The 13,781-nt window shown below is 38.1% G+C and overlaps 1 protein-coding gene across 4 annotated transcripts in view; it reads right to left on the reverse strand.

Annotated features, from left to right (window-relative positions):
* Positions 1-13,781, reverse strand: part of UBE4B (ubiquitination factor E4B) — a 36,393-nt gene that overhangs the window by 11,451 nt on the left and 11,161 nt on the right. The window contains exons 5-18 of one of the 4 annotated variants that reach the window (XM_031613336.2): positions 13,204-13,348; positions 12,218-12,446; positions 11,361-11,768; positions 10,396-10,509; positions 7,082-7,223; positions 6,635-6,735; positions 5,784-5,898; positions 4,411-4,494; positions 2,839-2,895; positions 2,365-2,481; positions 2,186-2,284; positions 1,587-1,700; positions 924-1,122; positions 634-772 (exon numbers count right to left, since the gene is read on the reverse strand). In XM_031613336.2, the coding sequence (XP_031469196.1) occupies positions 634-772; positions 924-1,122; positions 1,587-1,700; positions 2,186-2,284; positions 2,365-2,481; positions 2,839-2,895; positions 4,411-4,494; positions 5,784-5,898; positions 6,635-6,735; positions 7,082-7,223; positions 10,396-10,509; positions 11,361-11,768; positions 12,218-12,446; positions 13,204-13,348 (2,063 nt within the window). The remainder of the gene's footprint in view (positions 1-633; positions 773-923; positions 1,123-1,586; positions 1,701-2,185; positions 2,285-2,364; positions 2,482-2,838; positions 2,896-4,410; positions 4,495-5,783; positions 5,899-6,634; positions 6,736-7,081; positions 7,224-10,395; positions 10,510-11,360; positions 11,769-12,217; positions 12,447-13,203; positions 13,349-13,781) is intronic. The other 3 variants (XM_090123289.1, XM_090123290.1, XM_031613334.2) reach the window with 3 other exon arrangements.

A 13,781-nucleotide genomic window follows, 5' to 3' on the forward strand; every position in this document is an offset into this window, starting at 1 on the left:
ATGGTAAACTATGTGCTAAAATACAGGCACATGGGCAGCACTGAGAATTCACTGCTGAAACCTTTTTACAGACTCTACAATTAGTCACTCCCTCCCCCAGAAGCCATGGGAACACCACATGCATCTTCTGGGACACAAAACACTGCACAAGCACGGGTAATACAGTATTGTTTCCAGAACTGTAAGTCATCTACCTGCATTCCTTTATCAAATATGTAAATTTCCATGCAATATGCTAAAGAGCTCAGAACACTGATGTCTACACACCATCAACCACACCCCAGATTAATAAGCAAAATGTTGTCATAAATTCTAAAGTGCTTTAAAGATCAATTCAATTCTCTTAAATAGAATGGTCTTCTCACCAGTTTGAGCTGCCTTGGGTAAGTAATAACCTCCCTGCCACTATTATTTGAATTCCTGAAGCAAGCCACAGTCTCTTAATGTAAGCAATCTGTAACTGTCAAAAGCATCAGATTAGCAAACAGTTAGGATTTCTACTCAGCAACAGCTTTACTCAAATTGTTATTGTAATTTCCATCAAGTTTGCAGGACCTACCACTGTGGTGAGATAAAGACATTGCTGGACCAGCAGTGGACTGTCACACATGCTACATAAGAACAACTTCTAACCTGTTGAGTTCCCTGATGGCTCGCAGTCTGCGTATGTACCGACGGCAGCTTGGCAGGATGGAGAGATGATGGGCATGCAGGGTTAAGAAGAAACATTCAGTTGGGAATTTCGGATCAGAAAATGGAGACGGATCCCTGTCTACAAAACAAGGAAACAAATCAACAGTAAAAGTGAATAAATTAAAAATATGAACTGCCTTAAGGAGGGGCAAGACCTTAAACTTAACTGTTTTTTTTAAAGCAAATATGAGTAGACAGTATCAATAGTGCTCTATTAATACAGTACTCACAAAGCTCAGCAATCCAGGCTGTAACATCCTCCATTGTTGCTTTCACTCTTGTCTCATCTGTTGGGAGGTCAATACGACACCTGGGATGAAATATGTACATGGGATCAACCGTTTCCAGCTTGATCTTCATACTTAGTTGCTGCAGTACCCATAGGAAGTTGAGCATAAAACCATCTGTAGACACCAAACGATCATCTGTCTGCAGAGTAAGAAAGCAAATAGTTAAAGATCTAAACTTAGAAGTATAAAGATATTTTCTGCTGCTTGAACAGTATTCAACATAAACAAAGCAAGAAGTTAAAGAAAAGAAAATGAGAAAGAATTTGGATCTGTAAGAAGGCCCTCCTGACAGCAGGAAGGTTATTTAGTCACTTAATGAATTATCTTTCTCTATGGTTCATATTCAAACAGTCATTAACATCACGACAAGGTAATTCTAAAATAGTAAATAACACAAATTGATCAAGTAGATACCATAGAATCATTTCAGAAATGGGAAACATACTTGAAGAGATGACTGATGGCTTCACCTCCTGCCGTCACAGTACAAAAATCAAAATTCTTCTGTATATCATTCAAGAATCACCACTGAAGCAACCACCTACTGTCATTTACCCACTAACAAGATCCATAAATCACACAAAGAGTGTTGCCTTTATTTACCTGCATTTGTGCCTTTTTCATGTTGGCATTGACAACAGCTGCCATGTAACTGAGAGCTGCCTCTCGAGTTTCACCATTCAGCAAAATACTATGCAGAATCTTGAACAGCTCTTGCTGCAATTTCAAGTAAAAGTTCTGTTAGGTTGCACATAGTTCTCACCATCATATTCCTGCTTTCTGAATTTTCTATATTTTTCTGCCTAACAAATTCCACTCTCAACAGCTACTGCTACAGTCTTATTTGTCAAGATTATATGGAAACATAAGCTATGAGAACAGATACATAAAAGATGCATATGTAAGACTAGTGCAACACAAACAACTAATACAGTAGTTTGGTGGTTTATTTTTTAAGTCATCCTTTAACATTAACTACGATCCATGATTAAGTGTTCTAATACAGTCTGAACTGGCTTACAACCTCAGAGACAGGCTTACAGCACTCACCAACCTTTTTATCTAATTACCTTCAGCCATATCCTGAAAGATTTATTGTTTAATACATAACCTAGATTTTTTTAGCTGATATTATTAATTTTTGTTAAGACAAAAAAAAATCCACAATATTTTTGCAGTTCTTTAAATGCAAGGACACTTACCCTCGCTAGTTCCAGGTAATGCTGCAAGGACTGGCTAACAACTCGGGTGTTTTCAAGAGTGATGGCAGGTCCTGAGAAGTACTTTTCAACAACTTTGTTCTGAAAATGGAATGAATACTGGTGAACATATCAAACACTAAGAACAAACCATACTGTCAGTATCTTTCTAGAACACTTACATCATCTTCAGCAAAGACAGAGAGACTGAAGAAGGCTCCAAGATAGGAAAGTCTCTGTAGCTCTCTTCCTGCACCTGTGCTTAAAGATTTAGGCAGCCACAAGGGCAAAGAGACAACCTAGAAAATATGAGAAATAGCAAACTGATCACAAAGCTGCCATGTCAGCCACACTCCTTTACCTGCACTGTCACCTTACAGTGTTTTACCACACACCCTCTATTCTTCAAAATTCAGTCATGCTGTGATCTAAATGGAAACATCTCCTTGGTATTTCAGAAATCTAAGTCACCTTCATCACAGCTTTTCTACATTCTCAGGGAGAAAGGATTCCCATTAGGAGACAACTTTAAGCTACCACTGAGTATTAGCTATTATAGTAGCTCTTCTTTAGAATTATAAGGAACATTATCAACATGGAACACATTAATCAACAAAGTAAGTTTTACTTAGAAAAATCAGTTTAGATGCACTTACCAAACTGCACATGGGGTGTGTTTTTCCGAACTTAATTTCACAAAGTTCACATAATGCCTATAACAAAATTGCAAGAAAAGATTACTTGTGTATAATTTGCAGACAGTTTACTTAAGAATAACAAGCTGAACATAATAAACAGCTGGAAAAAAACAACAGTAAAATAAATAAATAAATAAATCAAACCTTTTTTCCCTTAACCAGTGGAAAAAATTCCATCAAATGGTGAAGTGGTCCAAAAAAGCTAGAGCACACCCTGCTCCCCTACTTAGTTTTTACATCTGTTTCCATCTGTCTCAAAAAAGCTAATGTCTCACACCATAATAAGTTATTGCACTTGTTTCAAAATTAGCTGTGCAAATTATTTGCTTGATCAGAACATAACAACCTCTTTGCTGGACTTCTGAACTGCCACATAAAAGTCAGTAACAATAATAAATAGAGCAATTGTACTATACATACAGCAAGGCCTTTGTCTTTTGAGTCAGAGTGGAAAAATGTCAGATGAACACAGTAGCCAGAAACAAAGAATCCTATCCCAGATCTCTAACTCACTTTACACTGCAGCACAGAAAAAAGAAAGTAGTTATAACAGACAATTTTGAAAACACAAGAATACTGTAGGCTTTCACATATCCCACTTCTCCTGTTACATGTTCTCATACTTCAGTTACACCACAGCTGGTCACTACTATTCCAACCTTTTGGTGAACACTGTGCAACTAAAGATTATCAAAATTGAATATTATTTTCAATGACTGACAAATTTGCAACAGTTTGCAATTTAAGTGATTGAGAAGCAAATACCAGAACAACAAGAAAACTGAACAAAAGAAGATGGCTGTTTTGCAGAAGTATTCCAGTCACTTAGTTTGATTCCAGCACACATCCCAGTCGAGTTTATTTCCCCAGGTACAAATGAAACCCAAGATAGGAAGAACAGCCTTTTTTTGGCATGATTCACTGAAGATCTTAAGATCTGAAGGTGCTAGCTGACAACACTTAGTTTAGTCAAGAATTTAGCTTGCTCTTTTGTGGTCAAGCATGGTGTTCAAAAGATTTGTTTTGTCAATAAAAGCAGCAGGAGGGAAAAATCTAGGAACTAAAATATGCACTTGAAAGAAACAACAACAAAACTTTTCAGCCAGGGAATATTACAGTATTTTCCTACAGCACACAGCCATCAATCCATATAACATTGGTTTTAATGCAATAGATTTTAACTTGCCACAAGAGCAACAAATATTGGTATGGGTATTATTCCTTATTTCCCAAACTTAAATTTGGAGAAGTTTAGCATCCACAGTGTTTAACTGGCATGCATGATGAAATCCCTACATTTGATTTGTTTTACGTAAAGCAACTCAGATAAATATTTTAACAGCTCATTACACAAAGTCTGCTGTGCTTTAAATTTAGGTGTTATGGCACATAACATAACTTCCAGCATGAAGTTTGAAATTAACCAAACAGAGTCCAAAAATGTTAAAGTACATTAGCTCGCATAGAATTTGCCTATTAGCAGTATTCATTAAGAAAGAACAGAACAGTCTAGAAAAGAACAGTCCTTACCATAAGGGGGTACTTAAAATTGTCACTATCAAGGGAGCACTCTTTGGAAGCTATAGCCAGGCCTTGCAGGATGGGGATAAAGATCTGCAAAAATAAATAAATAAAATAATGAAAAAATAATTCTGATGACCAAGTAACTGCATGAAATGCACACTCACTCTTCAGATACTGCAAGCACACAATGGAAAAAATAAAGACCTTTTCTCTGAATTTCTATCAGTTAGGTCAATGTCAAATGACATTTCAATGCCTGAATGCATAAGGGTATCAATGCTAAAAATATCCACCTTTCAGCCAGCTGTTTTACTTAAAGCTCCGAAGTAAGATCCCTGAATTGCATGTTAATTATGCACATGAACACGCAGAAGCACCATGGAGGTCTCCAATGGTTTGGCAGCCCTCGGGTTAATTACCAGTTTGCCTGTATGCTTGAGGAAATCACGTTGCCAGATTTTCATGTGTCATGTACCAAGTTGGTTTTGCGCTGGGAAATCTTAATTGTGGCAAGAGTAAAGATACCAAGCAGTAGTAATGGATTGTTAAAAGAGGAAAACATGGCAGGAGCTTGCTAATCAAAAGTAATGATACCCAGCCTTAAGCCCCAGTCACACCACTCTGACAACTGCTCCCCCACAAAAAGGTAGTAACAGTTTTTTAGATAACTTTTTTTTCAAAACACGAGAAATCAAACGCTATTCTAAAAATCCCCATCTTTATAGCTAAGTTGCCCAATACTACTATCAAAGATTGTTATAACTGTTGTGACCTCCTGTTTTAATGTTATATGGACCAGAAGCGTGCTAATTTTGCATCTTAATGTATAAGTTACAAATTTGCATAATTTCAGAGCACTACCCTGACATAACAGAATAAGCTTTTCAGTCACCTCCTCTGGAAAAGGCCAATGATTTATAAAATGTTCTTACTACCCTAGCTGCAAACCATTCAAAATATTTTAAAAAATAAATAAAAATAATTACTGAAGTGTGTTGGCTTGCATACTTCTAATTTTATTTTTGTATTAAAACAGAAAGATAAAAACTCAAGATTAACCCTGTAGTACAGATCAGCACTGTATGCAAATACACTCTGAGTTAGCACACTTCAACATCTACATAAGTGTGTGCTGCTTATTAACAAATACATTTTTAATAACTAGAATCACAAAATAGTGAAAATCAATCATTTCACAACATTATAAATGAGTTAAAAAACAAACTCTATTTGTTTAACAGTTTGTTAGGCCTTGAAATAACATATCTAGAACTGTGAGATGCAGAATAAACCTTTGAAAATGCAGCCCCTGGATATGGCAAGTAGTTAAGATCCTACAATTCCACTTATTTCTTTTTTTTTCTTAATTAATGTCTTACCTGTTTGAACACCTCTTCATCCTGGTAAGTTGTTCTCACCAGTTCTTGGATGAAGCCAAATGGGAGATTCCTACACAGCATATATGGTACCAGCAAAGACTGCTGCTGCAATGACCTTTATTTGTGCAAAAGAAATCCAAAGCTATTGATTATATGCAGGAAAAACATCCAAGTCAGCACATTTGAAGATGTGCCAGAAAGCTGATCATCAATATGTGGACACCTGCTCCTTTCAGAAGTAACCAGCCTTGCCTTCTGTAGTTACTTGTGTAGAGACTATTCTGAAGCAGATGCTGCTGCCAATATCACACTTTCATTTAATGAGGCCAGAAGAAAATAACGGCTTCAGTGTAGTAATTGGTTCTCCCTTTACTCCTCTCTCGTGAAAGAACCCTTTGTAATGCTCAACTAGTGAAAGAGCAACATTTTTTGTTGCTGGACTAGCAATAAGAACCTAAAGTTAGCGTTTTCTGAATTAATGCAGTCATTGCTTTTAACTGCTCGCTAAGTTTCTGAAGAAGTATCTTTTTTTCTTTATCACATACATAAAGCTACTCCAGTATCAACATTGGTTCATGTAAAGACAAAACTAGTCTCACAGCACAAAGGATAACTGGTGCAGCTTTCAAGATAATAGAAGCATCTGAAAACAAATCCAGAGTAACTTAAACTTCTCTCCATGAAGGTATTAGTGGGAACAACACTACCCAATGGTAAAGCAATAAATGATTCCTCTGGCACATACATGTGTCCTGCTCCAAAAACTGTTTCCTTATCTAATCTTCAGAAGCAAAAGATAAATCTCAAAAGAGAACAATCGAACTTTCCTGTTCAACATCAGCTGTATTTACCTTGGTTGTGTTAAGGATCCCTGGAGCACCAAAGCAGCATGTGAAATGCACTGCGATCGTATGTTGCTCAGTAACTGACTCACTGTTGGCTGGCTACACATCTGACAAAATTAAAGTCATTTTAACAGAAAATTCAGAGACAGAACAGGAAATATGATTAATTTCCCCATTTGTGCAGTATGAGTATAATATGCAATCTAAGATAGCAGGATTACAGCTAAAAATCTTTCAGACCATACATAAAAAGCTGTACGTTTCTTTTCCCTTACAAGCAAAAGCTTACAGCAAAATACAGAAGCCTCTCACAGGCATATGCTTTACATGGAATAAATGCCAATAAAATGCAGCAGAAGGCTACCCTCCAAAGAGGAAAGGTAACTTCTAGCTCTGCTTGTTTTAGGTATGCAAAACATATAGAAGGCTCAAAAATGATGTTCTTAAATATACCTTTGGTGCTTTTCTCTCCTCTATTCCAACCCGGTCAAAACACTCAATGAGGTAGTTCAGCATCTCTGTCTCCTTACAGTTTTCAATGGTGAAGTGGTCACTGCAGGAATCGCAAACACTTGAGCTGCCAGAGCCTCCCACACTTTAAAACACACACATAAAAAGAAGAAACAGAGTGTAAGGTCCAGCTCTTTGGTGCTGCACAACCAAGTAACTCATGAGCTCCTGACCACCTGTCAATTCTCTGAAGACTCCATTCCAGCAGGCACACAGCCTTCTCAACAATTAAAACCATTTCTGTGAGCTCTCCCTTTCAGGTTGTCCAACTCAAAAAAAAAAAAAGTCAACTGCACTCTAACACGACAAAAGAATCAATTACTCTGTTAAATGGGTAAGGTATCAGAGTGGCAATAAGGCACAAAAGCTTAATGGGAACCAATCTTTTTATCACACAGCAACAGTGGAAGTGAACAGCCTTTATGTCACACTTGATGACAACACTGTTATAACCCCTGGAACATCACAACACTTCCATGCAGTGATGCAATCTCTGCACAGCTCCTACGGTCTCTGTCTATAGCAGTGAAGAAGTTATGAACCTCCACTAACTCTCAAACTTGCCAAAAGAATGTAAAAGCCTCCAACTGCAAAGATGAGACCTTGGCTTATGCATGAGAGCTACAGATAATCATGTTATGTATTCCAAAGGGAGGAGAATCAAGAACAGGAGGCTACGTATCCAAGCAACTGTTTCATTTATCATTTCCACATCTGAGATTATTTAATTTCAACACAGTTCATTTTGATTCCCTTATAGTAAGATATGCCATGTTGGTAAGTAGAGCAGCTACAGGGGAAAAAGATTAAAACAGCAGTGTTGTAAACATGAAAGTAAACCCATAAGAAAAAAACACATGGATAGTCTACTACTGTTCCTTGCTGAAGAAAATTGGTGCAAAATCAAGGTGGATTTAAATGAAGACCCCTTTACAAGTCCAAGACCTTAAACTGAGATAATAACAGTATTTCTCCTTATATGCAGCTTTTAAAAAACATGTTTAGACTACAAAGTGTAACTTCCTATATGCTGTAAAATAATTTATGCTGTAATAATCAAGCTGTACAAAGCTATTGCACAAACTTTGCAGTCCAATCAATAAATCACACAAAGGTTATTACTTGATAAGCATTTGGCAGCTGAGCACACTAACAAAAATTGTGCTAACAACAGTTTCTTTTGCAGAGATAGTTGCTTTCAATTCTGCAATTAACACTAACCCTTGTAAATTGTATCTCTAATGAGGTAGTACTGGGTTACCATGAAACCATACCACCATTTTTATTGCTTCTCCTAGACCTGACTTCTCACATTCAGCTTTTAAGTTTCTCTTTTAAGAACGGCAATTTGTATTAGAACTACTATTTCTATAATTAGTCATTCTGTTAATGATTTCACTGCAGCAGTAACTGAAATTATTCCAATGCAGACCTCATACATCCTCCACACACATACTGAATGCCTTGCTATTTTCAGACTGCAAGTTGTTGCATAATTGTACAGTCACTGTGTTCATAACTTAACATCTTATTGCTGTCTGTAGAATGCCAGGACATAATAAAGAAACCAAGATTCCAGAAGCATAGCAGCCTCAAAAATCCCTACCAAAGGCCATGCAACTCAATCTAATATTAAGACAAAACTGCTAACTAACACTGAAGAGATTAAACAAAACAGTAGCAAAACACAAACCTAAAATCCAAGTATGCACGCAAACAATGCATAAACCTTTGTTACCAAGTTCTCTCATCTGAATTTAGATGCAAAGGAAAAAAAGGAGATGCCAGCAGAAGGTATTCTAGTTAACTGATTTTGGCTGTAGCATCCCAACATACCACAGGAATAACCACAGACAAACACTGGAGGGGGAAGATTATCTCATACCAAGTCTTTTAGGACATTCCCCAACATCCCAGACTAATTCCTAAAGTCTAGACTTAGTCTAATATTAAAAGGTTCAAGCAATTAGCTTTTCCCTCAGTTCTGCTTTAACTAAAATACTTCCCTCCCAGTTGTTACCATGCATGTAGAGCTTATAACTCAGACTGTGCTGCCCTTAGACATTAGGAAACTGCCACTGGCTCTGCCTATTAGAACAAGACAACATGCCAGTGGGCATCTCCAAATTACTACCAGTCATAATCAGGAACCAGAATGTTCAGAGGAAATGTTCTGGCTACTAGCATGACTACAGAAGTACCATTTTCCAGAAAGTTTTCCTGAAATACACGGTTTTGCACAAAATAGATCCCCTTTCTCCAATCTGAGTTGATCCAAAACAATCAGGCATTTCTTCAGAAGTTGTAGTGCGTGCGATAAAGATGATGAGCGTCAGATTTTAAAGGGCAAAGAAAAGAAACATTTTCATCAACAAAGAACACAAACCACTCGGATATGACAAACTGTCGTGAAGGAGAGCTGCCCTATTTTCACACCAAAACCTCATATTTAATGGGAAAACATTCTGCATCAGACAAGACATCGCAGGCACACTCAGCAATGAGAGGTAAAACTAAAGAAGATCCTACCCTGTTCACATCTCCAAAAGCTTTGTTTTCCTTGGCACGCCTGGTGCCCTGCAGGCTGTGTTATTTTTACAGCCTCCAAACAGAGCTAGGAATAACCCTCAGTTTGTTTCCATCTATCTCAGAGTCACACAAGTGGAAGGTTTTCACTCTATCACTCCCAAGCCTCTGTTTTACAGCAGAACACCCTGCTGCCCACCACAAACAGTCTCAGTCCCCAGGAGCTCCAACTTTCAGGTGTTTTCTTTATCAGATAGAGATCTCAGCTGTCAAGCAACCTACAGCAGAACAACTCTCTTTGCATCAGCTGGCTTTTTTCCATTACACTTTAACCAATGTCCTCATGTTCCAATTTTTGATAGGAGAATATGCAACATGATGTACCACTGGTTTTAAAATTACAAGCATGGGTAAATAGTACTCCTCCTACTCACACACAGTCAATGAGGAGTTCAGCTCAAACAACATTTTAGAAACTGTGCTCATTAAACTTAAAAGGCAGCATGATTAACATTTCCTTAATCCCAGTCATCTCTTCAAAGGAAAAAAAAAAAAAGCAAGCTGACTAACTAGCATTCATTACATGTGTTTATATACCTACTTACAAACAACCCTGGTCACCTGCTTGGCTTTACTCATTTCCCAAGTTACTTTGAAAAACACTTGGCACTACTCGTACTGTTAGTTCCTACACAACCAGACATGCAGGTTACATTCTCTTGCTCCAATACCTGGACCCAAACTGGACACAAGAAAAATCATCATCTTCATTTTCTTCATCACTACTGTCCTCAGACACATCAGAAACGCCAAGGAAGAGGAGGGAGAAAGGGTTGTCGTATATACTACCATAACAGAAATGAAAAAGGCCATCAGATTGTTTTTCTTTACACCAAAAAGAAAGAATACAACAGCTTTTCTTTTAAGTCTGCCAAAAACTGTCTTCTCTAAGCATGCAGCCAGGCAGCTCATATTAGTAAAAACTACAACAATACTACCATGCTCCATGACACTATGAGTTATTCACATACCAAAACACCACACATTCACAACCAAAAAATGTAAAAATAATTTTGAAGTTCTTATAGAAGCAAAATTTGTTCTAAGCTACTGAACTGTTTAGCAGTGGCTCCAAAACCTTAACTGTTCAATTGTCCCTCCTGCAGTGAACAGAGACTCTAGGAGCAGCCAGAGATAGAATGCAGTACTTGGCCTACCCTACAGAAACAGACTAATCTGAAATTTAAATATATCCACTAGGGAATCAAACCTAACACAGTCCAGCATTTAACAGCTTTCAGCAAATCAGCTACAGCCCTACTGAGAAAACTGATTTCAGAGCAGGATGTCTGCTTGGTTTACTGTCCAGCAGAAGCAAATGAACAGAAAGCTGATAGCTTATCATAGAATCATAATAGTTTAAATGGGATGGATGTAAAACGAGCAGGAAATAGATACAATATTGTTACCTTTAAAGTAACTGCATTATTCCTCAAATGCTCACAGAGACAGCTTACGGATTTTTGGCAAAGAGTGCATGTTAGCAAGTCTAAGTATTAGCACAAAAATGAAACAGAGAATCAACTCCAGGTGAGTAGGGTGAGCTCAGCACAAACACGAGTTCTTCCAAATTGCACGATCATGCCACACCCTGCACAGCACACATTAAATGCACTCTTTCGTTCTTGTGAAATACCTAGGAGGAATCCTGTTCAGTAAAGATGAACGCCTGCGCAAGGTACTGGGTGAAGCAGTAAACAAAGGCGGACCCATGGTCGTGGGTCTCTGTCTGGGTGCAGTGAGCAGCATGGCTGGAGGGCTAGCAGCCATGACTGGAGGACTTGAACTAGCTGGGATGGAAATATTCAAGGAACGCGAGGTAGAAGAAGCTGAAAAGCCTCCAGAATGGGCAACAGTATATGGCCGGTACCTCGGAGAGGAAGGCTGGGTCCAAGAAGGGCTGGTTGCTGTGAGGTGAGAGCTGACAGTAATGGAAGGCACAGATGTGGTGGCAACTGAACTGGCTGGTGGGGTAAGAGATGAACCAGTCATTGGTACATAGCTTGTGAAATTGGTAGTAGGAGCTGGACTAGTCCCATAGAGACTAAACCAGTCACAGGGGAAAAAGAAAAAAAAAAAAAAAAGCAATCATTTAGGATATGAAGAAAAAGGGTGGAAAAGATAAAATGAGCAGCAGATGCCCTTCCCCTTCAAATGACTCTTCAGTTCTGATTCTGCAGCTCACACACATTAATCCTTTTTATTAATGCTAAACAAAACTATGTTGCAATTCACACATTAAGAGCCTCAGCCTTCACTGATGTAAATTAGGAATACTTTCCAGAAGGAACCAGTTACAGGGCTTTACCCTGTCAAATATGCTTCTTCTAGACACAGCAATATAACCAAAAAGGGTGACTGCAGAGACATTCACAAGAAAAACAGTGAAAAAGTTCTAAAATCTATTCTATTTATTGCTCTTGGGATATTTTTATGCCTCTCTAAGTCTACAAATCAATATTCAAGTCAGATCAATATTCAGTTAGAAGTCACCTGGATAATGAACTGGAACCAAAGGAGCCCACATTACAGAACATAGGGCTGGTTCCTGGGTTGGAGCCCGTGTTTAAAATCAGGCTTCTGTCAGGAGACCGGGCAGTTGCAGCAATTGGCTGTGATGTAGCTGTCAGACTTGCAAATGGGTTTTCATCCCTTGACTGGGTGGACATCATCAGCACTTCCATCAGGATCTGTCCAATCAAGTCTTTAAAATCTGAAAACACTGTTAGGAATAAAAGAAGTGATTTAGTACTCGTGTTTACTGCCTTCAACTACACATTAGTCAGAGATGTAAATATCAGAGATTTCAACTAAGAAGGACAGTAATTTGCACGTGTGAACCAAGTGCTTCTCTTAGCAAAAGCAACTGAATCTTAGAACTACTGTTGCCTGTATTAACTAGGTTGTGAAGATACAACTACACATAATTATTACTCTTATGGAAAGTACCAAAGATCATAGGTGACCTGATGTTGCTATTACTACTGAAACTGCCTTGTCAATCTCCCATATCTTCCCACTCTACTACTGCTTTGGGCAAGACATGCTGTGAAGGAAGAATGCACACAAAACCACATAGGCCCAGATAAGAAAAAATTTGAATCTATAACTGGTAAAATGTAACATTATATAATATAGTCCGAAATTCTTAGCTTATCACATGGACCATTAAATGTTGATTACGATTATGATAACCCATTAACTAAAGGTTTCTGAAAAAATCCAGCAACACTGCAGTATCAACACATTGGTGTGACAACAGAAGAAATAACCAGCGAGATCTCAACGACTGACTAGACCAAAACAATATGATCAATCTTTCCCATGATCCTTTCTGGGTATCCCATTTCCTTCTTACAACTCTCAGCACCAGATGAACTTTTCTCCTAACACTGAAATCAAACAAAGAGACGAAAAGCTAAAGAACATGCCACCCAAGCAAAACCACCTCAAACAGTGCTAACAACTCAGATTCCTACCTTCTTTTGGGTTCTGCTTAAACTGAGCAGAGAGAGAATTCAGGAAGATGACATCTCTGTCTCGGTCCTTCCAAGAGACTCTGAAGATTTTACAGACCAGCTGTAAAGCTTGCTCCTCGGATACCTCAGACCCAGACAGAGGTTCCTCCGTTAGGGGGAAAAAATAAAATAAAATAAACTTATTTGCATTAATTATAACTACACTGGTCAAGTCATAAATGTATCACACACAGGTCTTCTTTAAACAGCTTGTTAGAAGTGGGGAAGAATAAAATGTAGGTTGATAAAAGTGGGCAACACAGAGAAGTTTTTTCCCTTAATTGGACATCACATCATTGCAATTGGTAAACCTTGACTGCACAGAGATTTCCAGCAACTGTCAGCACCTTTTCAGATGCTTTTCTTCAAACCATTTCACAAACCATAGATGCTGAGTCATTAACACATTTTTATTTGACTTCACTACTCTACTGGTACTGTACAGATTTTCATGTAATTCTACCTCTTGAACTTCTGCAGAGAAGGCTTTACTAGTGATACCATTTCCAATGCAGATAACCAGGCAATAGAAAAATTTT

Source organism: Phasianus colchicus, chromosome 22 (assembly GCF_987193195.1).
Source record: "Phasianus colchicus chromosome 22, bPhaCol1.hap1.1, whole genome shotgun sequence".
NCBI classification, from domain to species: domain Eukaryota; kingdom Metazoa; phylum Chordata; class Aves; order Galliformes; family Phasianidae; genus Phasianus; species Phasianus colchicus.